Consider the following 24,126-nt stretch of genomic DNA (forward strand, 5'->3'; position numbering starts at 1 on the left):
CGTATTACTTACCTCTGTGGTTTTCTAGTACTATGAGCTCCCCTCCATACATTCCACTTACCTAGGTGGGGATCCTGTGTTTGCACTCTATTTTGTTAGAGTATGGTTTGTGCTCCCCTAGGGTCACTATTGTCTAACTGCATTTGCACTGTTTTCTAACCTTTTCTATGCCTGTTGCTGTTTACTAGTGTATATAATTAGTGTATTACTTACCTGGAGGGTTGCCCTTCTAGTACTTTGTGGTATTGTGTGACTACAAATAAAGTAACTTTATTTTTGTGCAACTGAGAGTTTTATTTCATGTGTGTAAGTGCTGTGTGACTACAGTGGTCTTGCTTGAGCTTTGCATGTCTCCTAGATAAGCCTTTGCTGCTCATCCACAGCTATCTCTAGAGAGCCTGGCTTCTACACACTGCCTACACTTCACTAATAGGGGATACCTGCACCAGGTATAAGGTGTAAGTACTCTAGGTACCTTCCACACACCAGACCAGCTTCCTACATTGGAGTTGACAATTAGACCCTTAAGGGAGGTGGGTTCACGGAGGCATTTCACAGGCAGCGTGGTGGAGCTGCAAGAAGATGCATCATCTTAAGCTGCTATCTTGACTCCTCCCCTGAGACATCCTTTTCTAGCATAGTCATTTTCGGAAAGTTAAAATATTTAATGTTGTTTTTACACCGCTATGTAATTTGAAAAAATACACTGAAAGAATACTGAACACTGAAACAATAGGTGAGTATCAGCCAGAACTCTTTACCAAGCTGTTTTTTCGACTGCAAGTGTTCTCCTGTACAGTATGAAGAAAAAAATACACATGAATTTTCATTTACTTTTTCCATTTGTATACATTTCTACTTCTCTCGTTTTCTCAGCTAGCATCTTTTAATTTTGTTTTCATTTACTGAAGAAAGATTGTAATCTATAATGTTCATCGTTTTTTCTTGTGTACCTTTTTGATTCCCCTCGTTATATTATTTCCTAAGGACCTTCATGTGTCACTGCAGAAGTTGGCCCTGAAAATCGTCCCAACATGTGCTGTCCCAACACATGACAGTACTGCGGCTGTTCGTGTAGAAGATCTTCAGTTCCTTGTGGATACAATCATAGAAGAAGAAGAGAACCAAAAGAAGGTAAATGACTTTTTTCATACTAAATTAATACAACAAGTTAACCAGTAATACAATGTTTATTTTCATTTAAAAAAATAAACAACTATAGCTGTGTTATAAACTCTCTTCCATTGTTGGCTTCTGAGAGATGGTACACATTTTTTTTAATCTTTTCCAATTTCAGCTGTTTTTTTTTTTGGGCTCCTCATTCTTTTACTGTCTCCATTGTCGGGCTCTCATGAACAACTTTTACAAAACATTCTACACCATCCAGAGACTTGTTCATCACTTTTCTTTGGCTGTAGTGCTGAGAAGATCTCATTGTCTCTCAGGACAGAAGAGCCCCCTGTATGGCTCTGGAATGCATGCATTCCAATCTCGAGTTTCCCTTTTAGAAAGTCTCCTAATATTGTTACGTTTTGGTCTCGGGCACACATTAATCATGAATGTACACTGAGGACTTGCAGTTCAAAGATTGACACTCAGAGACGGGCTCGAAGGGGTGTGGAATTCCTGTTGCCCAAGACCAAGGAAGTATTGTCTTGCTGTTTGTTTTATCCACTGGACAAGTACGACAGACCCCCTGCACTACAAGCCTTTTATTTCATCAGCATGGAACATGGTTGTTGTATGCATGTATGTTTACACTGTGGGTGTGGAACGGTGAGAAAATGGATTTGGAATGTGACGAAACGTAGTGAAACTCACTGACAGGCTGCCAGGGTTATCAAAATATTTATCTACAACAAGGAATCAACTTAAGATTTATTATAACACAATCAGTATGCATATGTTACACAGTTCTAAAACGCCTACACGTGTTCAAACAGTAGAAAACCCAGAAGATCAAGTTTATCTCCTTTTCAAATGTGAAGCAATAAGGCCATTTTAGAGAGAAAAAATATTTTGCCACACAGAAGTCCATCTCACTCACAAGTATAGATTTACTTAAAATCTGTTTAGTAAGTTTTGTTTTATCCGATTCAATAGATTGTACGTGTATCATGTTTCCCACTAAATTATAAACTCTACAAGTCGACTTTTAGAATATCTTCAGAAGATAAAAGCACATCAGCATATGTATATATACATGGTACATTTGACATACTGGTGTCCCCTTATAGGTTCTTAGCATATGGTACCCAGGTTCCCAGGGCACTGGGACACCCGGGGTCCCCCGTGGGCTACAGCATGTATTATACCACCCATGGGGAGCCCAAGCAAAGTGTATCTGCAGGCCTGCCCGTGCATGCACCCTTTTCACCACAGGTTACTGCACCAGGTCACTGTAAGTCATCCTTTGGCAGGCACTCCTAGCCCGGAGGGCATGGTGCATGTACCGGAGTGTGAGGGGACCCCTGCATGAGCAGAGGTGGCCCCAAGAACTCCTGCTCCATTTTCATGGACTTTGTGAGTGCGGGGACACAATTTTACCTGTGTACTGGACATAGGTCACTACTTATGTCCAGTTACATAATGGTAAATTCGAACCTAGGCATGTTTGGTATCAAACATGTCAGAATCCTACCCCAAGATTGTTGCCAGTATTGGAAGTATAATTCTATGCACCTTGGGGGCTCCTTAGAGGACCTCCAGCATTGCTCCTACCAGCTTTCTGGGGTTTTCCGGGCAGCACAAACTGCTGCCACACCTCAGACGTGTTTCTGCCCTCCTGCTGCTTGAACAGTTCAGGCCCAGGAAGGCAGAACAGAGGATTTCCTTTGGGGGGGTAACTTCCTCTCCCTTTGGAAACAGGTGTTACATGGCTTGGGAGGGGTAGCCTCCCCAAGCCGCTGGTATGCTTTGAAGGGCACATTTGGTGCCCTCCTTGTATAAACCAGTCTGCACCAGTTCAGGGACCTTCAGTCCCTGCTCTGGCGCAAAACTGGACAATGGAAGGGAAGTGACCGCTCCCCTGTCCATCACCACCCCAAAGGTGGTGCCCAGAGCTCCTCCAGAGGGTCCCTTGATTCTGCCACATTGAATCCAAGGTGGGCAGAGGCCTCTGGGAGCATCTGAGTGACCAAGTCAGGCAGGTGACGTCAGGGCCCTCTCCTGATAGGTGGTCACCTGGCTAGGTGTCCAATCCTCTTTCCAGGGCTATTTACGGTCTCCCTCTTGGGTGGGTCCTCAGATTTGACTTGCAAGATTCCAACAGGAATCCTCTGCAATGTCCACTTCGACTTCTGGCCACTGGAACCGCAACTGGGCTTCACAGGAACCTACAATCTGCAGCTCCAGTGACAACTTTGCCCTGCAACAGTGTTTCACCGGCTACTAACAGCTTCTGCAACTTTTCCCCGGCTGTGCATCCTCTGAGGGTGGCAGGTCTTCAATCTGCATGAGAAGAAAGAAGGAATCTCCCTTGGAATGAAGGAGTCACTCCCCTGCATCTGCAGGCACTAACTGCAATGACAACAGGCTGCATGGATCTCCTCTCATCCTGAGCTGTGGTCTGGAGTGGTTCCCTTGGTCCTCTCTGCCAGCTGTCCAACTTTGGTGAAGTTAAGCTCTTGTCTTCCCACGTAGGTCAGGACCCCATGGACTGCATCTCTTGCAGCTACCAAGGCTTGGTGGCATCTCCTACAAGAGATCTTCAGGCTCTGTGTAGCCCCAGCACTGTTCCCTGTAACACACAGCCCTCTGCGTGATTCTCCTGCCGCGTGGGACCCTTCTTTCAGTAGTGCTGTGTGGGTTCCTCTGTGACTCCTGGGTCCTCTTCCAGTGGATCTTCTATGGGGGGCTGTCTCGTCTTCCGTGTATTCTCTGCATTGCTGAGGGTCCCCTAGGGCTCCCCTCCTTGAGTTGAGTTCTTGTCCCCGGCAGCTCCACTTTTCATCTACTGTTACTCTTGCCTTCCAAGACTTGTTGTCAGTCCTTTAGGTAGTTTGGAAAAAATCCAGTAGTTTACTCCTTTCTTCCTGGTCATTGGGGGGCACAGCAGTACTTAACTTTTGCGGTTCCTCGTTCCTTCAGCTCCCCTCTACAGATTCCACTGACCTGTGGGGGGTGTCTTGCATTTGCATTCCATTTTGTTAGTATATGGTTTGGGCTCCCCCAGGGTCACTACTGCTATTGCACTGTTTTCAATTGCTTTTTATGCCTATTTCTGATTATTAGTGTACATATTTGGTGTGTTTACTTACCTCCTGTTGGAGTATTGCCTATCTAGTATTTTTGGTACAGTGTTTCTATAATAAAGACATTTTACTTTTGCAACATTGAGTGTTTTCTTTCATGTGTGTAAGTGCTGTGCGAATACAGTGGTATTGCATGAACTTTGCATGTTTCCTAGATAAGCCTTGACTGCTTATCCACAGTTGCGTCTAGAGAGCCTGGCTTCTAGGCACTGCATTCACGTCACTTATAGGGGAGCCCTAGGCCTGGTATGAGGTGTAAGTACCCTAGGTACCCACCACACCTCAGGCCAGCTTCCTACAACATGTTTGTCCACAAATGTCAATTCTGACTTCTACTAATGCATACAATATAACAGTAACATGTAACCAAACAGTTCTCAGTGAATAAAGGGGTAAGTGTGGTACATAATTAGGCAGGTCATTTTGATCTTTAGTACATGTCTGTGCTCTGCGAGATGGGGGCAATAGACCTGTAGCCCAACCCTTCATTTAAACATAACATTATTCTTGCTGACCCATCCAGGGTTCTGAAAAGCGAAGATACATTTTTCCCGCAACAGAGCTATTGGGCATCTATGACGAGTTTCTGCCTCTTCCCATGTAGTATAAGACTCACATACCCAGCCCATTGGCTCATATCGTGTAGCCATTTGTCAAATGGGGGAAGCATTGCTTCCGCCAATGCTTAGCAATTGACTTTATAGCAAGAACCAAGGCAAATAAAAAATGTCTTAGCAGTCATAATAGAAAGTTTCAATTCTATTAGGGACACAGAGGCGAAGATTATGCTTTTCTTTCTTACCTTTAATCAAATAGCAGCCATTTTCAACACTTTACAGTAAGTTACCAATCCTAATAACCTTTGTTACTGGGACAACAAAAACATCTAATCAAACATAAGCCTTAGTGCATGTCCAGTCAGGCCCCAGCAGAGACCCATATAGACCACTAACCTTGTTGTCCCACCCACTTTGGTAGTGTGAGTTTAGCCATCGCACGTCCATCATAAATCCTGTTTCCGAGTTTCAGTCCCTAGGAAAAAAGAAAAGCTTTAAAACCAAGTTCTAATTCAGTGAAGTATTCCAAATATTTTCTTTAATCTCTTGATCAATACAGTGGTATAACTGAACATTATAGCGTTCGATAACAATGACCATATCATTTCAAGAACAAAAACTGTCAATAGCAATAACAACAAGGTTTACCTACCAGTCTTTGATATCTGGCGGATAGGAATCTCGGCAGGTGGTATAATACTTGTCTCGTGGGAACCCTTCCTTTAAGGCTGGTAGGATTTTTTTTTTATTCTATGTCAGGACCGGAGGCGAGGATTATGCTGATTCAAAGCTTACTCACAACCAACTGAGTCATATCCAGCTCCAGCATGAAATAGAACCTTTAGAAGGTGGAGTCTGAAGACCAGTCTGCTGCATTCATATCTTCTAGATGGGCACTTGGGCTGAAAGCCTTCAAAGCCATAGCTCCTCAAGCAGAATGTGCTCCAAAAATTATGAGGTCACTACCACTCTCCTGCATGACCCATCACACCCACCAGGCTATTCTAAGAGAAGAAACTGCCCTGTGCGGCTTTCCTAGCGCAACCAAAAGTTGGCGTTACCCAGGCTGGCGATATTCAGAAGACATCTCTGCATAGGCCACGAGGCATTGCACCACGCATAACTTAGGAGATTCTGGAAAGGCTGAGTGAGAAATTACCCTGGTATTGGTTTTGGTCCTCCTACTTACTGTAAAGGAAACCCTGGACGGGGAGAAGGTATTCCCCGAAATATCCAGGACTTGAATGTCCAAGATCCTCCAGCAAGAGACTAGGCACAAAAGCATTGCCAATTTAGCTGATAGCTCTTTTCTGGACAAGAATCTGTTCAGTTTCCAGGCAGGTTGAGCACATGCTTGACATCCCAAAGAGCCAAATAATGCAGCTCCGAGGGAAGGAAGAGGCGAATCCCTCAAAGTGGACGGCAGACAAAAGGATGTTACCCCACCGGGTATCCATCCACCAGGGAATGTCCTGCCAAGATGGCGGATCAGAATGTATAAATGGAACGATACGCTAGACCTTCCATCGCCAGATTAGCTAAGAAATTCAGCATTTGAGCTACATCTGCGACCCCCGGGTCCCACACCCCTACATATTCACCAGCGAGTCCGTTGTGTCCATGCTGACCTATAGCGTTTGACTGTACTGTTGACCCAAGCTTTGGACATAAGTTCTTCAGCCTATTTCGAAAGGCCTGGGATTGACCAATGTCTCCTGTAATCCACCATGCTAGCAGAGTCAGGGATCCTTACATGATCAGTCAGTGAGGAATCTGATCTTGACTGAGAAAAAGATCCTGCTGCAGGGAGAAATGGATTGAAAATTCCCAGGAAAGTTCCACCAGAACTGTAAACCAGACTTGAGATCTCCAACAACACCACTTCTGCACACTGCCTCCTGATTAGAGCCATGGTCTGGGTGATCATTTCAAATATGGGAAAAGCGTAACTCCTCTCTTGACTCCAATCCTGTCAGGATACAAACAGGTCCACTGAGAAGGGTCCACATCCTTCCTGAATCATTGCAAAGACTTCCTGATGCAGTGTTCACCAGCTGGAATACCGAAGGTAACGGGAATGCCAATCTGCTATCTGATCCTGCTGTCCGGGGATATATCCTGTTGAGACAGAGACCTGGTGATCCAGGCATTACTGCCATAAGTTGGTTGCTAGATCGGAAAGAACTTTGAAGAAAGTGCCCCCCAGATGGTTGATATACTGGACCGCTGACACGTCCATCTTGAGGAGACCGCATGACTGAATCATGTCCCACGTCCAACACCAAACCGCAAAGGAACCACTTAGCAGGTGAGAAGTAATTACTGTTCCTGATGCGACCAGGAGCCCCTGCAGAAAAGTCTCCACATCTTGCTCCCCCAACCTGACCTGCTGGTATCCGATTCTATAACGAGGTCTGGAGCTGGATCAAATACCTCTGTCCCATTCCATGCTTCCATGTCGGCCAGCCAATTTCCTCCTTTGCCTTGTCTGAGAAGGAGACCAGTCTGGAGTAAGTTAAACCCTTCTTCAGGTGAGTAGACTTCAGTCTTTGCAAGGTCTGATAGTGGAGGGGCCCGAGAAGATGGCCCATATGGACGATGACAGAAGTCCAACAGGCGAGCGATTTGCCTCAGCGAGGTGCGAGGTTTGGCCAGGGTCTTCTTTAGCTTGTGACCAATCTTCACCATCCTCTGGGAAGGAACGCTGAGGGTAACCGAAGATGTGTCTGTGACGAACCACAGAAAAGTTGCACTCTGGGATGGAACCAGGAGAGACTTCTTATTGATCACAAAGCCTAACCCCACCAGGAGGTTGAAGGCCATTTGAAGTTGGAGGGAGAGATGACATGGACATTGATCCATTCTAAGTATGTTGTTGAGGTAGATGATAAGGCTCATCCCCTGCGCTCTTAGGTCCTCCATGACTGGTTTGAGAACCTTCGTGAAGCACCAGGGGGCGGAGGAGAGCCCAAAAGGCATAGTAGAAAATTCAAACATTTGTTGGCGGCAAACACACTGAAGGAATCTTCGATGTGGGGGAAAACTGGAATCAATAGGTAAGTGCCTTTGAGGTCTAACCATAACAGCCAGTCCAAGAGTTGTAGCACATCTCTGAGGAGGTGGATCCCCCCCATCTTGAAACAGTAGTGAATGAGCCATCCTTTGAAATCTTGTAAATTCATGACTGGTCGTTGACCACCATCGCTTTTGCCCACCAGAAAGATGTTGCTGACGAACACCATGAGAGTGTGGGACTGTGCGACAGATCACCCCTTTGTCTAGTACGGAAGAGACTTCCTCATCTATGAGGGCCTCCTCTCAGAAGGAAAACTGAAGGAGGGGAGGCCAAGACTCTTGTTGGGGGACGCCATAGAATTCTATTTGTACAGTTTGTAAAACCCAAGCGTCTGCAGAGATGTACCTCCAAGCATGGATAAAATCCCCTTTCTGTCCCCCACCTGTATGAGAGGATGGATGAACACTCACTGGAATTGGAGGAAGTGGAGCTTCCTTTGAAGCCTCTGCCACGGACACGCTGCCCTCTGATTGGGTAGAACTTGGCGAATTTGAACTGTTCCTGTAAGGAGCCTTGCCTAGAGCCTTACCCTCTGGAGGGATATTGAGGCTTTGTACTGCCGGCAGAGCTGCCCCCGCCACGATTGGCCCCCTGGAAAACCCAAAAGGGAAAAGCCTTCTTTATAGAGGACTGGGCCTTATTGAGGGAGGTGAAGGTATTTGCCGATTTGACCTGTTCTTGGATGAAGCAGTCTCCGAAGAGACCTTTTTCAGCAATAGGCCCACTTCGGAGGTTTCCAGACCCTCAAACTTCAGAGCCACCTTAATCAACAGGGAGCGGCGTCGTTCAGACGACAGCGTGCAGTTGGCATTCCCTAAGAAGATGCTAGTGTGCTGATCCAACCCGGAAAGGGCCTCTTAGGAGATAAGGGCACCCATGACCCTGGTGTCTTTGGCCATATCCAGAATCTTAGTGAGGGGGCTGATGGCATCCAAACGTTTGTCCTGGCAAGGTCTCCAGGAACAGTCCATCCCCTGGATGTTTGACAAACTTAGCCAGGAAGGTGGCTATTTTGGGGTCTATATCGGGGATAAGGACAACTTCGCCTTCCAAGACAGGCATTTGGTCTAAATGCAGTTGTGAGCCTCTTTCGTTAAGGGCTTTCTGAGGCGACCCACCACATAGTAGACCACCTTCTCAGCTGGGACCCACCCTGAGGACCAGGGATGGAAGATATCATTAGGGTCAAACATGTCGGCACCCAGGTTTTGGGCCCTGGAATCTGCAGAGCGAGCAAGGGGGGGGGAGGGAGGGCGCCAAGGTCTGGATGGCCCCACCTCCTCATCTGAACAAAGGGGAGAACTCATCCTCCTGTATATCCAGGGAAGGGGGAGGAGGGAACTCTAATGCTGGATCTGAAGGACCTGGGGCTTGGGTGGAGTTGGGAAGGCAAAAGCGTTGTGGACCATGCCATCTTCACAAGGATACTTGGCAGGGAGTGGGCCTGGCTCCTTGGCATTTTGGGAGTTCTCTGATGTTCCATGTGTGGTGTCCAAAAAGGGCTTAGGGATAAGGGCACAGGCATGCACAGTTTGATTTGAAATGTACTGATCTAGGAGCCCCAGGCTGTCTACGACTGCCCGATAAATAGAAGACTCAACCGCTTGATAAAACTTATTGCCTCAGGGTCGGATTTCTAAGGGGTCCCCTGATGACTGTTTGTCCTCAGAAACTTCCATGCATGCTAGGATTGGGCACCAAAAATGGAATTAGGCGGGCTCTGTATAGCAGGGAGTACCCAGAATAGGGATGCAAGCACTTGAAGCCAAAAGAGAGGTGTAAATATATGTGATAGAACATATATATCCCTAACCCTCCCCAAGGGACTGAATCAGACAAGCTGCAGTATGGGGCTGGAGGTCCAACCAAGGTTTTTTTTGCTTGGGCCAAGCTGCGCTTCACAGGTCTACGCCCAGGGACACTCACCCCAGGTGTTCGAGATCGTGAGAGTAGACTGGCCTGGGAGCATGTCCCGAAATATGCAATTCCAGCGTTACCGCTTGAATTACAGACTCAGCGGGCATGAACAAACGGACAGTACCAATCCTGAAAAACAGGGCGTCCACCAAACTGATAATACAGACAACATGAGGTGTCTCTCTCCCAGCCGAGTCTCCAGGCGGTGCGGCGCGATATTTTGACTCCGGTGACAGGAATTTAGAGGCATGCGTCACAGTTGCTCTGCGCCGTCAGTAGGCATCACCTCGCAAGCAGATGACCGCACCGTGGTGGGGAGTCAGACCAAACCATAAGCCATGATAGGAACAAAGAACGTTCCTGCTGTTGTTTTCCAATAAGCCACATTCGTTCCACACACTTAGCAGTAAAGATAAAGAATGCACACCCTCACGGTAACCAAGAAAAGGTGACTTAGGTTGGCTGCGAACAACGAAGAAAAAGAGGCGTGGGACAACTAAGTTTAATGGTCTGTATTGGTCTCTGCTTGGGCTTAATTGAACATGGACTAAGGCTTATGTTTGATTGGATGTTTTTGTTGTTCCATTCCCAAAGGTTTTTAGGATTGGTAGTTTACTGTCAAGTGATGAAAATGGCTGCTATTTGATCAAACTGAAGGAAATAAAGGATAATCCTCGCCTCCGGTCCTGGCATAGAATTCGATGACTCTAATCCCATCTCTCTAGGTTTAAGCCTCAAGTATTCGCTCAGCAAGCAGGCCTCAGGGGTGTAAGCCTTCCCTATTCAGAAGGCTATCTAGTCGTCCAGTTGCTTCCATCCAAAACACCTGCAAATATATACAGCCACATCATGCAGAAAAAAAATCTATCACGATAATTGCATCTAGGGCAGTGTATATCAGTTGATCCTCCATACAGATTCAGGCATCTAGAAGATACGTGGGTCGTGTGTAAACATTTTCAAATGAGATATATTTAAATCTCACATTTCTGGAAACTTTGTGCATGCATAAAGATTCTACCCCAGTCCTTGTCGGTAAATATCTTGTTAAGAGTGGTTTAACAACAGCAGCATTGACTTATGCGAAAGAATGTTTGATCCAGTGGTGCTATCTTTCATAGGTTCACCTGTTTGAATTAATCCCCATTACCCATAATTCAAGATGTGAATTTTTGAAAATTTCTCCTCTAACGAAAAAATCTACAGTTCTCCAGCATTTATATTTTTTATAGATATACGTGGTTGGTTTATAACCAGTCACCAGGGGCATAATTCTACATGTGAATCTATAAAAGATACAATGCTGGAGAACAGGTCACTCCACATAGTGTATCTGTAAATTGTACCCTTGGTTCATTTTCCACTCTAGTTTCCTTTTCAAGTCATCAGATATCTTTTTTGTGCCTTCATTGTTTTGGAAAAGATTAAATGGTATTTATTAAAGAAGTTCTTGTAATTTATATTTGATCTACTTCTTATGAAGAGTATATCACATTTCTGCAATCCCAAGATAGTGCTCAGGGGCTACCTATTGAAGCAGACGTCTTGGTTTACAGTTATGTAGCTGTATAGCCTTTAACTCCTGCAACTAGAATGTATTCATAACCTGTTTACAGCTAACTGCCATTTTGCAAGTACTTTATACAATATAACTTCATTAATGTCTCCAATAATTTGATTGTGCCCCATTGAAGCTCATTGGCTTGAAATATTCTTCTAACTGACTAAGGCCCTCATTATAACATTGGTGGTAAAAACTGCCTGCCGCCGCGGCGACGGCTGCCAAAAAAACGCTGCCGCGGCTACCAGCCGTCTGCCGTAATATGACCACAGCCGGATTTCCGCCACAAGAATGGCGCCACAAGAATCCGGCTGTGGCCATACTGGCATTTGGCGATAAGGTGGTGCTGCTACCACCAGCAGCGCCACGCTAGTAGACCGCCGCCAGCCGTATTCTGAGAAATAATACGGCCTGGCGGTGTTCTGTTGGTGGGTGCTGCTGGTGGTAGCAGCGCCCCGTCCCATCTCCTGCTGGAGGACCCCCTGGATCCAGGTAAGTCAGGTCTCTGACAGGGGAAGGGGGTAGGCGGTGTTGTGTGTGTGTGTGTGGGGGTGTGTGAATGTAGGTGTGTGCGTGAATGCGGGTGTGATTTGAGTGATGAATGTGTGTGCATGTACAGACGTGTGAGTGTGTGTATGTTTTGAAATGTGAATGCGTGTCTGAGTGTATGTTTGGAAGTGTGTGCAGATGTGCGTGTGATTGGATGTATGCATGCGTGTATGTATGTGTGAATGGGTGAGTATATGCATGAGTGTGTGTGTGGATATAGGGGAAGGTAGGGGGTGTTTGGAGAGGTGGAGTGGTGGGGGTATCTGGAGAGGTGGGGGGAGACCCCTATCAGTGACAGGGAATTAATTAATTCTCTTCCAGGGGATCCTCATCAATAGTCATAAACATTGAATATTCCCGCCCTTGTGCGGGGACCCCGGAGCATATATAAAATATACACATATTATACATGTGCAACAAACAGTCATGCAGGCTATCATGTTAAAAAAACAGGCTAAAATGCTTTATTTCTATGAAGTTTTTTTTTTTTTTTTTTATATTAAAGACTACAATAGAGCATAAATATGTACCCAAGCTCCTAAAACTAGGCTTAGGGAAGTAAGCAGTAGCAAACTCTAGAGAAAAAATAGAAAAAACTGCATTGAAAAACAATGAAGCATTCTTAGCCAATAGGCTGCATGCAGGTTAACACAGGAGAACCATAAAAACTTTGGCACCGTGCCTTTAAGACCCTGAGCACCTCCAGTATCCCACCATGCCTCAGGGGTGAAGGAAAGGTGACAGTTGGTTCACAGTTAGGTCAGTTCTTTTTTCCGGCTTCTTCTGAGAGGATCCTGGAGCATTGAGCTCTCAGTTTTTCTGAGTTTTTCTCAGAAAAATTCTTTAAAAAAGCGTTTTTTCACTTTTCACTCGACAAATAACATCTTTGTCTGAGCTAGGAAGGTTTTTTCTGACAGAAAAATGCCTTCACTTTTTGTCAAATGCCCTGCTTGTGGTAAGAAGAAGGCCCAGTCAGATCCCCACTCTCTGTGCATAGTGTGCCTGCCTCAGAGTCACTGCCCTGACACTTGTAAGTACTGCAAGAACATGTCTAGGAGGACTCTGAAAGACAGAGAGAAGATCCTGCTACATGGGCTTCAGGAGAGGCAAAGAACATCGTCGTCCTCACTTCCCAGACAGCCAGAAGGCCATTCTCAGGAGAGAATGGCCCGGTCGACGTCAGCAGGTAGGAAAGTACCTGTTTGTTCACCGTCGACGTCGTCGCTACCACCGTCTCACCGGCATAGATCGCCGTCGACGGCGACACACCCGACGCCGAAGGGAACGGCGTCGAGGGAACATCAGAGCAGGGGCAGGTCTCCGTCGACGGCAGCCCGCCGATCGACGTCGAGCCATCGCCGGCGTGCCCGATCGCCGCCAAAGGCTGTGCGCCCCACGACGTCAGGACACACGTCGTCGAAATCACCACGACGGCACGAGAGCCATCCGCCGTCGACCTCCCATCGCTCCACGTCGAGGCACACGACGGCGAGCAGGTCGAGGTCCAAGAATCGCTCGGCGTTCGGCGTCAAGGCACTCTGCGTCGAGGCGCTCAACGTCGGGCGCTCAACGTCGAGACACTCAACGTCGAGGCAAGAGCAACCGGCTGGGCGTCCTTCGACGTCAAAACAAACATCGACATCGACTCAGGTTTTACCTGTCCCACAGGGAGCAGAACATCGCCCCACGCCAGACAAGGCGCCATCTCCAGTGGTCTCCATACCGAGCGACTCTTCTCGGTCAAGAGCGGCATCATCTGGGCATGTCTCGCCCATCAATCTATCGCCGAGATGGCTGGAGAGCCTCAACAGACCAGCAGCCTGCCCAGATTCGCAATATTCGCGAATGTATTCACCTTCTGCCTCCCTGCCAAGAACGCCATCACCGACAGCCAGGGCAGAACGGGCTCGTTCTGCTCCTCGCCAACCGACCGCGAGGCCTAGACGCTCTGCTACAGCGTCTCGCAGCAGGTCTCGCTCCCAACGAAGATCCAGGTCTCGGTCAAGAAGATGATCACCCTCTTGGTCTTCATCAGGTTCATCTGTCGGGCGTTACTCACCCACCCTGACAGATTCACCTCCTGCTAGAGTCTCACCGGTGGATGACATTACCACATTCAACGAGGTGCTGCTAAGAGGAGCGCAAAAACTCAACATAGAGGTTCCAGAACCATCTACCTCCTCATTGGTCATCTTTGAGACTCTACAGCGTCGAAAAAGGTTGCTGCCTCTAGTGCCTGGTTTGTTGCAGCCAACCATGGACACTTTTCTGGCCCCAGCCTCGCTTAAGTCTGCCCCGGCTAGGATTCTCAAAAAATACAAGGCTCCAGAACATGACCCTTTGTTCCTCAGGAAGGATCCGCCACCGGACTCGGTTATAATAGCTGCCGCCCGAAAGACCCACTCGGTGGCATCTTCATCCACTGTACCCCCGGATAAAGAGAGCAGGCATCTAGACTCTCTGGGGAGAAAGATATGCGGGACGGCGGCTTCGGCAATGAAGGTCTCCAGTGCGTCTGCGCTCCTGGGCAGGTATGATCGTTCTCTGTGGGACTCCCTCAGTAGATTTACAGAAAAATTGCCCAGAGACGATAGACAAGATTTCCAGGAGATACTACAAGAAGGATACCTGGTATCCAACCAGGTTATCAGCGCGGCAGCAGATGGGGCGGATTTGGCTGCTCATGGGTACGCACATGGTATCTGTGCAAGGAGATCTTCCTGGCTGAGGCTCACTGGTTTGAAACAGGAAGCACAACAATGCATCCTGAATCTTCCATTTGCCGGGAACTCTCTATTCGGTGCCCATGCAGACGAAGAGATGGCCCGCATGAAGACCGAGGTGGATACCATGAGGGCGGTGGGCCTCGAAAGAAAGAAATCTTTCAGGCGGAGGTACAGGCCGTATGACAGGCGCCCTTTCCAGCAGAGGGTTCAAACCCCTCATTGGTCGCAAAGGTCACAGCAACGACAGGGACGCCCTCTTTTTCAACAGAGAAACACAAGGGAGCGAGGGTCAAGTAGACCTCAACAATCCACTCCGAAAGCACCCACCAAGCAATGAAATCTCGCTTCCCTCGACACTGTACACCACTCCGGTGGGGGGAAGTATTACAGCTTATCTTCACGAGTGGCACTCTATCACAAGAGACAAATGGGTGCTCAATATTGTCGAACATGGCTATTCTCTTCTTTTCAAACAGCCTCCACCACGCTTGCCACCAACCAAAAACAATCCATCTCATCTCAGCTTGCTACGCAAGGAGGCTCTCGCCCTCCTAAAAAAGAATGCCATAGAAAAGGTTCCACCTGCACACAGAGGACAGGGAGTCTACTCCTGTTACTTTCTGGTGGCGAAGAAGGGTCGAGAGGGCGTTTTCAGGCCAATTATGGACCTACGGCTGCTGAACAAATACATAAGGAAGCAGAAGTTCAGAATGCTAGCGCTTCACCAGATTTTCCCTCAACTGCATCAGGGAGACTGGATGTGCTCCATCGACCTGCAGGATGCGTACTTTCACATACCAATAGCTCCCAAACATCGAAAATTCCTGCGCTTCCGAGTAGCGTTACAGCATTACCAGTTCAGAGTTCTACCCTTTGACCTGAAATCTGCCCCAAGAGTTTTCTCAAAATGTATGGCAGTGGTGGCGGCGCATCTTCGAAGACAAAGGATATACATATATCCGTACCTAGACGACTGGCTACTGAAGGCTTCTTCTCCGGAGCAGGCGAGAAGCCATCGGGACATTGTACTAGGAGTTTGCGAAGCTCTAGGTCTTCAGGTCAATTACCAGAAGTCAACCTTGATTCCAACACAGAATCTACACTACCTAGGAGCTATCATAAACACAGAACTCCAAAAAGTGTATCCTTCGGAGGAACGACTATCCTCAATAGACAGGAAGTGCCAGGACCTGTTGAGAGCCAACGCACCTACGGCACGTCAGGTGACATCGCTGCTGGGCTCCATGGCATCGTGCATTTTTATTGTCCCAAATGCCAGACTCCACATGAGACCCCTCCAAGAGGCATTGGAGACCAACTGGAGCCAAAGAACAGGTCGCTGGGAGGACACGGTGCAGCTACCGGCGGTAGCACTTCAGTCATTGAGATGGTGGATGCACAGACCTCACCTGTCAGTGGGTGCTCCGTTTCACCAGGTGCTTCCATCCGACACCCTAGTAACGGATGCGTCTCTTCAGGGTTGGGGGGCTCATCTGGGTCCTTTTCAAGCGCAGGGTCTGTGGTCAGACAAGGAAAAGCAGTACCACATCAATCTGCTAGAACTCAGAGCGGTCCATCTGGCTCTCAAGTCTTTCATACCGCTAATTCAGGGGAAAACTCTCTTGATACAGACGGACAATACAACCACAATGTATTACTTGAACAAACAAGGGGGAACGAGGTCCCTACCCCTATCGCGAGAGTCCCAAGCGATATGGCATTGGCTCCTGGCCAGAGGAATGTCAATTACAGCAGTTCATCTGCCAGGTCAGCAAAACGTGGAAGCAGATTTTCTGAGCAGACACCTGGAGGACGTTCACGATTGGGTCCTACACGGCGAAGTCGCAGAATACATCTTCGCGCAATGGGGTCGGCCTCAACTGGATCTCTTCGCAGACGAAGTAAACTAGAAATGCCCAGACTTCGCATCCAGGTTCTACCGTCCGGGATCGCAAGGGAATGCCCTGTTGATCGACTGGTCAGGGATATTTCTCTACGCTTTTCCGCCGATTCCCCTCATTCCGGCAGTGATCAGCAAACTTTACAGATCCAGGACCAGAATGATTCTTATAGCGCCACAATGGCCCCGACAATTCTGGTACACGGATCTCCTCAACCTGTCGGAAAAACCTCACAGGAGGCTGCCGTGCAGACCGGATCTTCTGACCAGAATGGAGGGCAGGATTCTACATCCCAACCTACCCTCTCTGAGCTTAACAGCATGGCTCCTGAATTCCTGCAGTATGGGCACCTAGGGCTCTCGCAGGAGTGCATGAACATCTTGAAAGAGTCCAAACGGCCTTCCACGCGGCGTTCTTACGCTTTTAAGTGGAAGAGATTCTACATATGGTGCTGTCAGCAAGGCCATAATCCCATACGGGCGCAGGAGGAGGTCATACTGTCCTATTTGCTTCATCTAGCGAAGTCCAGTCTGCAGGTATCATCTATTAAGGTACATTTGTCTGCTATTACGGCCTATCGCAAGTCGCCTTCTCAGGAATCCTTCTTTACAAAACCTGTAGTCAAGGATTTCTTAGAAGGTTTGAAGAAAGTTTTTCCGCCAATTCGGAGACCACCTCCTCCATGGGAACTGAACGTAGTCCTGGCAAAACTTATGGGCCCTCCTTTCGAGCCTATACATAAGGCCTCTTTACAACACCTTACGTGGAAGACGGCTTTTCTAGTGGCCATTACTTCAGCGAGGAGGGTCAGTGAAATCCAGGCCTTGTCTTCAAAAGAACCGTACACGGTTTTTCATGACAATAGAGTGGTTCTACGAACTCACCCATCTTTCCTTCCGAAGGTGGTGTCAGAATTCCATATCAATCAGACCATATCTTTACCGACGTTCTTTCTTTCCCAATCCGGAGACTCCGGCAGAGAAAGCATTGCACTCAGACTTGAAAAGAGTGCTGAAATTTTATCTGGACAAGACAAAATCGATTAGACACTCTAACCGCTTGTTTGTACACTATGGTCATTTAAGAACAGGAGAGGCAGCATCTAAGCGAACAATATCAAGATGGATAGTTTCTTGTATTGTTAATACTTACCAGCTAGCTAATAAACAATTACTAGCGCGGCCTAGAGCGCATTCCACAAGGGGGAAAGCGGGTACTGCTGCTCTCCTTAACAATGTTCCGATATCTGAGATTTGTAAGGCTGCTACATGGAAGTCTGTCCATACGTTTACAAGACATTACTGTTTAGACTCAGATTCAAGAGCGGATGCCCAAGTGGGGCAGGCCTCTCTAAGAAATCTGTTTGCGTAAGACATATCTATTCCTGCACTTCTATCGGACAGTCCGCTGGGTTTAGGGATGGGCTTGCTAATCTATTCAATGTTTATGACTATTGATGAGGATCCCCTGGAAGAGAAGGATAAGTTACTTACCTGTAAATCCTAGTTCTCTTCCAGGGGTATCCTCATCAAAGTCATAAACAACCCACCCTCCTCCCCGGACGCACGTCTCCTAGAAGTGCAGGACAGACTGTGTTTGGAATCAGTTATACAAATTGTCACCGTAAAAAGAACTGACCTAACTGTGAACCAACTGTCACCTTTCCTTCACCCCTGAGGCATGGTGGGATACTGGAGGTGCTCAGGGTCTTAAAGGCACGGTGCCAACGTTTTTATGGTTCTCCTGTGTTAACCTGCATGCAACCTATTGGCTAAGAATGCTTCATTGTTTTTCAATGCAGTTTTTTCTATTTTTTCTCTAGAGTTTGCTACTGCTTACTTCCCTAAGCCTAGTTTTAGGAGCTTGGGTACATATTTATGCTCTATTGTAGTCTTTAATATAAAAAAAAAAAAAAAAAAGTCATAGAAATAAAGCATTTTAGCCTGTTTTTTTAACATGATAGCCTGCATGACTGTTTGTTGCACATGTATAATATGTGTATATTTTATATATGCTCCGGGGTCCCTGCACAAGGGCGGGAATATTCAATGTTTATGACTTTGATGAGGATACCCCTGGAAGAGAACTAGGATTTACAGGTAAGTAACTTATCCTTCCCTGTCACTGATATGGCCTACCGCCATGGTTTTCGTGGCGTTACGAATGCCATGAAAACTATGGCGGTAGGCAGGGTCATAATCCTGCAGACGGCACAATGGCAGCCGCCAGACTGGAGATGGATATCTCCAGCCCGGCAGCTGTTACCACTGTGGCGGTCGGAGTGGTACATTGGCGGGTTGGCTTCAGCCAACCCGCCAATGTCATAATGTGGTGGTAAGTACCGCAAGCTTGTTGGTGGTACTTGTTTTGACAATTTGTTAAAAACGTATGTTTATTATGCTTAAAATTTAGTCTGCAGATTCCTTACCTTTAAGACATCCAAGCTGTGGTCTGGGACCTTGAAAAGTGTTGTGTAACACACAGTCACAGCACCGAGAACACTATTTATGTTGCATGGCAACCTGATGTGATAACACCCTACTAAATAAGCTGCTTCCCCATACTCCTTCATCTCCCATTTCCTCATTCAGGTTTCTGAATTCTAGAACACTTTAGGAGCTGTGTCCCTAAAGTATTTCTGCAATGAGAAAAAGACTTAGGTTTCAAGAAGTGCAGCATATCAAGTAAGATGTCAATCTGGTGCCCATAACGGTGTGTGGGTGTTTAGGGCTTTAGAATGACAGCCTAAAACTGGATGCTTGCCATGACATGTCATTGAAGGCCAGACACTCAAGACAAATGAAATTGATTGATTGAATGTTTGCCTCCATAGAGCTAACAAGCACATGCAATTGTAGAACTGATTCTTTGAACCTAGACTCAGCAGAGTTGTTCAGCTCGATTGCTGCTAAAATAAAAAAAAGCACAAGATACGAATAAATTAATTAAAAAACCTTTATTAAGTTAATTGAAACCATAAAGGGATGGAATACCACCAACATACAGCAAAAAACACGTCCAGTGTTTTGAATTATGGATGAAAACGTTCTTAGGAGACCAATTGGAGACCTCCCAAATGCTAACGCCAAACATACAAAAGCAGAGGGCAGCAATACAGTAAAGTTAAAATCTCAGGATAAGAATCGCCCTTAAAATGACAGTTAAAACGCTCCCTCGAATTGATCTTTAACTTCGCCATAGCAATAAAGCCTCTGTATTCATCCCCAGATCGTAGTTGAGTTATAAACCAGGCAATTAAGTTTAGGAAATCTTTGCTAAAAGGAGGGAGGGGGCTCTAGTTTGAGTGGGAATTGATTGTAATTAATTTACTTCCTTCTTTGCAATTAACAGCGTGATTGCCTGGTGCAAGAATTTAACTAGGGCATATGACATTTGCAAGGTATCCACATTTAGAGCATACCATGTAGCCCTGTTGCCCCGTGGCAGCCGCCTTTCACGTAACCATTTAATTCTTTAACGTAGCAGTCGGAGACATATACATGCAATATGTGTCAAAGACTCAATGAATGTGCATAGCCCAGGCTTGATGGAATTTTAGAAGTGGGACTAGAAAGAGCCCTAACCCTAGAATAAAATGTCTAACCGGTTTAGACATGCTAGATACCAAATATACCTTCATTGCATCTGTATAGGAGGTGACCGTGTGAAAGGTTGTCTTTTTACATTTGAATAACCAATCAGACTCTTTCTATTCTAGTGAATTGGAAGGAGAACAAAGTATGGGCGCCCACATTGTGAAATCTTTTAGAAGAACATCCAGATGAAAGCTCCGCTCGTCTGAGGATGTCTAGAGCCTGCTGAGCGCATCTGCCTCTGTACTGCTTGAAACTGCTAAATAAGCACCATGAATGTAGGAATCCCTTAACATTGCCTATTGCTACATCATCACTTCTTCTCTACACAACATGGAGTCCAGAATCCCACACCTGTTCCACTGTACATGCTAGCGGTACTCCTAATTAAAATCCCACCAGAACCAGTCAACACTGCAATCTGGAAGGAAAAGCTGTAAAAGACTCTTTTTTTAATCCTGCACTCAAACTGATTGGTGACAAGGAGTTTCTGGCTTCTGACAAACGGCACCCAAACTCGTTGTCCACATCTATTTCTGATACTGCCAGAAGCATCCATCACTCAAATAGCACTCTAGAAGAGAACATTCTTGTACCATTAGGCACATTATCAATCGACTGCACCTGATCCTGACAAAGATTCTGCCTCTCCAATAGAAGATCAGCAAGTTGATTTTGTGGGTGAGACCACCAAGTCCATATTGTCACTATACTTCACCTCAGCTACCAAGCAACCTCAGAAACAGCACTGCTTCAGTAGTCTTGTTCTGTCAGTGTCAAATAATTATCTCCTATATGTGCCTTACTTTCTCTGGAGGCACAACCGTTTCCCCTCTAATAAATACCTATTATCCCTCCAAAAACAGAAATTGTTTGGTTGGTGCAAATTCTGAATTGAGGATTTGCAGTATATTGGCAGCTTGTGTAGCAGTGGCACTGTTGCAAAAAGTACAAGCAATAAAATTTATTGAGTCACATTTCCGGAGCCAGTAGCAATGAAAAGAAAATAGCTGCACCTCTAGAAGCATACTTATCCAACTTACAGAATCACTACATTCATATAAGCCCAATGCACTGATGTGGGACTAAAGGGCAGGAGTTTGTATTTGTTTGTAGACCTGTGGGTGCGCCGGGTGCAAGATGAGCCTCCTGTAAGAGAGCAGTATTGTCGATGGAAATATTGCAGTATTTGTTTGCCCTTACGAATATTAAGACCTTGGCTATTCCAGGACATAGGGGTGTGCTAACTGGTGTATGCATTATAGCCCATATTTATACTTTTTTGCGCCGCATTTGCGCCAATTTTTGACAAAATACAATTATATTTTGTAAGTTTGCGCTGCTTTTGCGTCAAAAAGTGACGCATATGCAGCGCAAAAAAAGTATAAATATGGGCCTATGTGTAGACTTAAGCTGAAAGCGTAAATGGGCTGTGGTGCATCTGGTATGGTATATAAGCGCTGTGGTATAATAATGTAAGCAAACAATAACAATCAAACGAACAGCCCAACGGAAAGTAACCCCCTTTACCCCACCCACACCTAGCAGACATATGTCTGGTGACGCCCAAGAATATTCAAGAACTTCAAAACATTTCCCCCCAGTTCAGTTGTGATATAAAACCTCAGGGAAGTGGCCTGTTTGTGGAGGTAGACAGTATATCGATGAGATCACAGATGGGTTAATACAGTTGTGGTTGAAGTGTTGCTGGTGTAACTAAAACAGAAGTGTGTAGCAAGGGGATACAAAGAATACCAGGAGCCCCACAAATCTTGTAAGTAGTTTGCACAAAGATGATGTGCTTCACTTTGGCGGAAAGAGTTCCATGCTGGTGGTGATCTGTGATTTTGGTGGGGAGTGATTTGATGTAGCGCACCCAGAGAACATGCAATTCTGTGCTCATTGTTTAAGGAAAGCCAATGCATCTGTTGGGGTGCCGAAGAATCAGGTTTTTCCATCTGTATCCACACGGAGCTGGGCTGGGTACAGCATGCCATGTCGGAGTCCCAGTTTGAACAGCTTTGGCCTCCTTGAATTTGCACCAGGCCTCCTGGACTGCCGTGATAAAATCAGGGAAGAGGGAGCTCGTGTCACCCTAGTACTGGAGTGGGCCTAGCTGTCGTGCCTGTCCAAGTGCTCATCGCAGTCCCTGAAGTTGAGGAGCCTGGCAATAATCAGGTGTGGAGGATCCCCGGGCACAGGATGAGGGCCAAGGGATTTACATGCGTATTCTGCAACAACTGTAGGAGTAAAGTTTTGCCACCCCAGTAGATTGGAGAGCAACTATTCCACAAACAGGTCAAGGTGGCCCGTGTCCGACGACTCCGCAACTCCTAGACTTTGGATATAATTGCAGTGCCCTCTGTCCTCCAGGTCTAAATTCTTAATTGCCACTGCCATGAGCTGGGCCTCCAGCCTCTTCAGCCTCTTGATGGTTGTGTTCTCTAGGCAGGAAATGCGCTCTTCAGCACCCAGTATGCGGATGTCCTTCCTATCTAGGTGCGCCCCCATGTGGTCCAGGCAGTTCGCGATGGTATCAAAGTGAGTGTCAATGGCTTGAAAGCCTGCCCTAAGTTCAGTCATGATGGCATCCATCCCGCCCGGTTGCTAGGTCGCTGGACCTCCATTGGGGCCACCCTCCATATCTGTTGAGGCTTCCACTCCTCCTATGGTCTTGTTTTTTTCAACAGGCAATTTGCGTTGCTTTGGGTTGCCTCACACCATCTCAGCAGCAAGTGTGACTGTGTCTCCCCCTAGGAGATTGAAAGCAGTATGTGCAGACAAGTTCCAAAGGTATTATCAAGGAATAGTCCATTGGTATTTCCTCACAGGCAGCGGGCCCGTGTGTGCAGTTAGGTGCAGGTGCTTCGCACTCTTAGTGACAGAGGGAGGTGATTTGCAGCCCCATTACATCTCACCGACACAACAAGTGAAAGAGATTCCCTCTGAGTTTTAGAAGAAGAATGTGCAGTAGCCCAACAGAGATGATTAGTTTTGCGGTGCAGTCAGCTTTGAGGGTCAAGAGCCCCACTCACAAGGAGGCCGAGGGCCAGATGGCAGAAATCAGTGCCAAAGTGATCCCCCTCTGGGCGCGCAGGCTGAGCGGTAACTTTACAGAGGGCCAGAGCGCGGTGTTAATTTAGGTGCTCGTGGTCCATCAAGTCATTTTTGGCCTCCTACCGTGTGTAAGTCGGTATTCTGCATTTATTTGTGGCATTTTATATAGTGCGAACATTACCCCTCGGTGTGTCAGAGCGCTGTCCATATAGCATACATTTCAAACATACAAGAGATATAGTGGCGAACACATTACACCGAACAAGCCTCTCACCCATGGGCGTAGGAAGTGTGGGGGACGCGGGGGATGTATCCCCCCCAGATTTTGGAGGGTGGGGGACACGGGGGACGAAGGTGGGGGGGACAAGGGGACAAAAAATTTCCCCTCTCACTTCTATTGTTCAGAGGGCCATTAGCGCACAAAAGTGCTATTTATAATAGCGCTATACCGACCATCCTCCAATCTGATGGTAACAGAATGAAGGTGAGTCTGGAGGCCCCCTGCGCCCTCTGCCCTTTTGTTTGTCCTGTTCACAGCTGTGGGCATTAAGGGTGCTCATAAGAACAAAGGGCACGAGGGGGAGAAAAGAGTTTTTGATGATAACTGTCTGCATCACCTGCTGCCGACTTGAAGAGGAGCACTGCAGGACGCCTTCAAGAGGAACTGCAAGACAATGAGGAAGATCTAAAGAGGAAAAATAGACCCCCTCAGCCTGATACCTGCAGGCTAGAAAGGAGACTCTGTGAAACACAATATTTGTATTTGCATAAGATCACACCAGTTGGTGAAACAGTGAAGTCGAGATTGAGCCCAGATTTTACCTTTTCACACAACAATTTAGTTATTAGAAGAGTATATTTTTCTAACATTTATGTTTAATGTTTTGTTATCTAGGTAATGAAGGGCTTGATTACAGCTTGGCTAACGGGGAGAAG

General features: G+C 46.7%; 1 protein-coding gene across 4 annotated transcripts in view; it reads left to right on the forward strand.

Annotated features, from left to right (window-relative positions):
* The window catches only part of CEP70 (centrosomal protein 70), a 443,636-nt gene that overhangs the window by 314,728 nt on the left and 104,782 nt on the right, over positions 1–24,126 (forward strand). For 3 of the 4 annotated variants that reach the window (XM_069224317.1, XM_069224321.1, XM_069224318.1), the window contains one exon: positions 988–1,134. In XM_069224317.1, coding sequence (XP_069080418.1) covers positions 988–1,134 — 147 coding nt within the window. The remainder of the gene's footprint in view (positions 1–987; positions 1,135–24,126) is intronic. The other variant, XM_069224319.1, reaches the window with a different exon arrangement.

The sequence above is a fragment of the Pleurodeles waltl genome, chromosome 3_1 (assembly GCF_031143425.1).
Source record: "Pleurodeles waltl isolate 20211129_DDA chromosome 3_1, aPleWal1.hap1.20221129, whole genome shotgun sequence".
Classification (NCBI taxonomy): Eukaryota; Metazoa; Chordata; class Amphibia; order Caudata; family Salamandridae; genus Pleurodeles; species Pleurodeles waltl.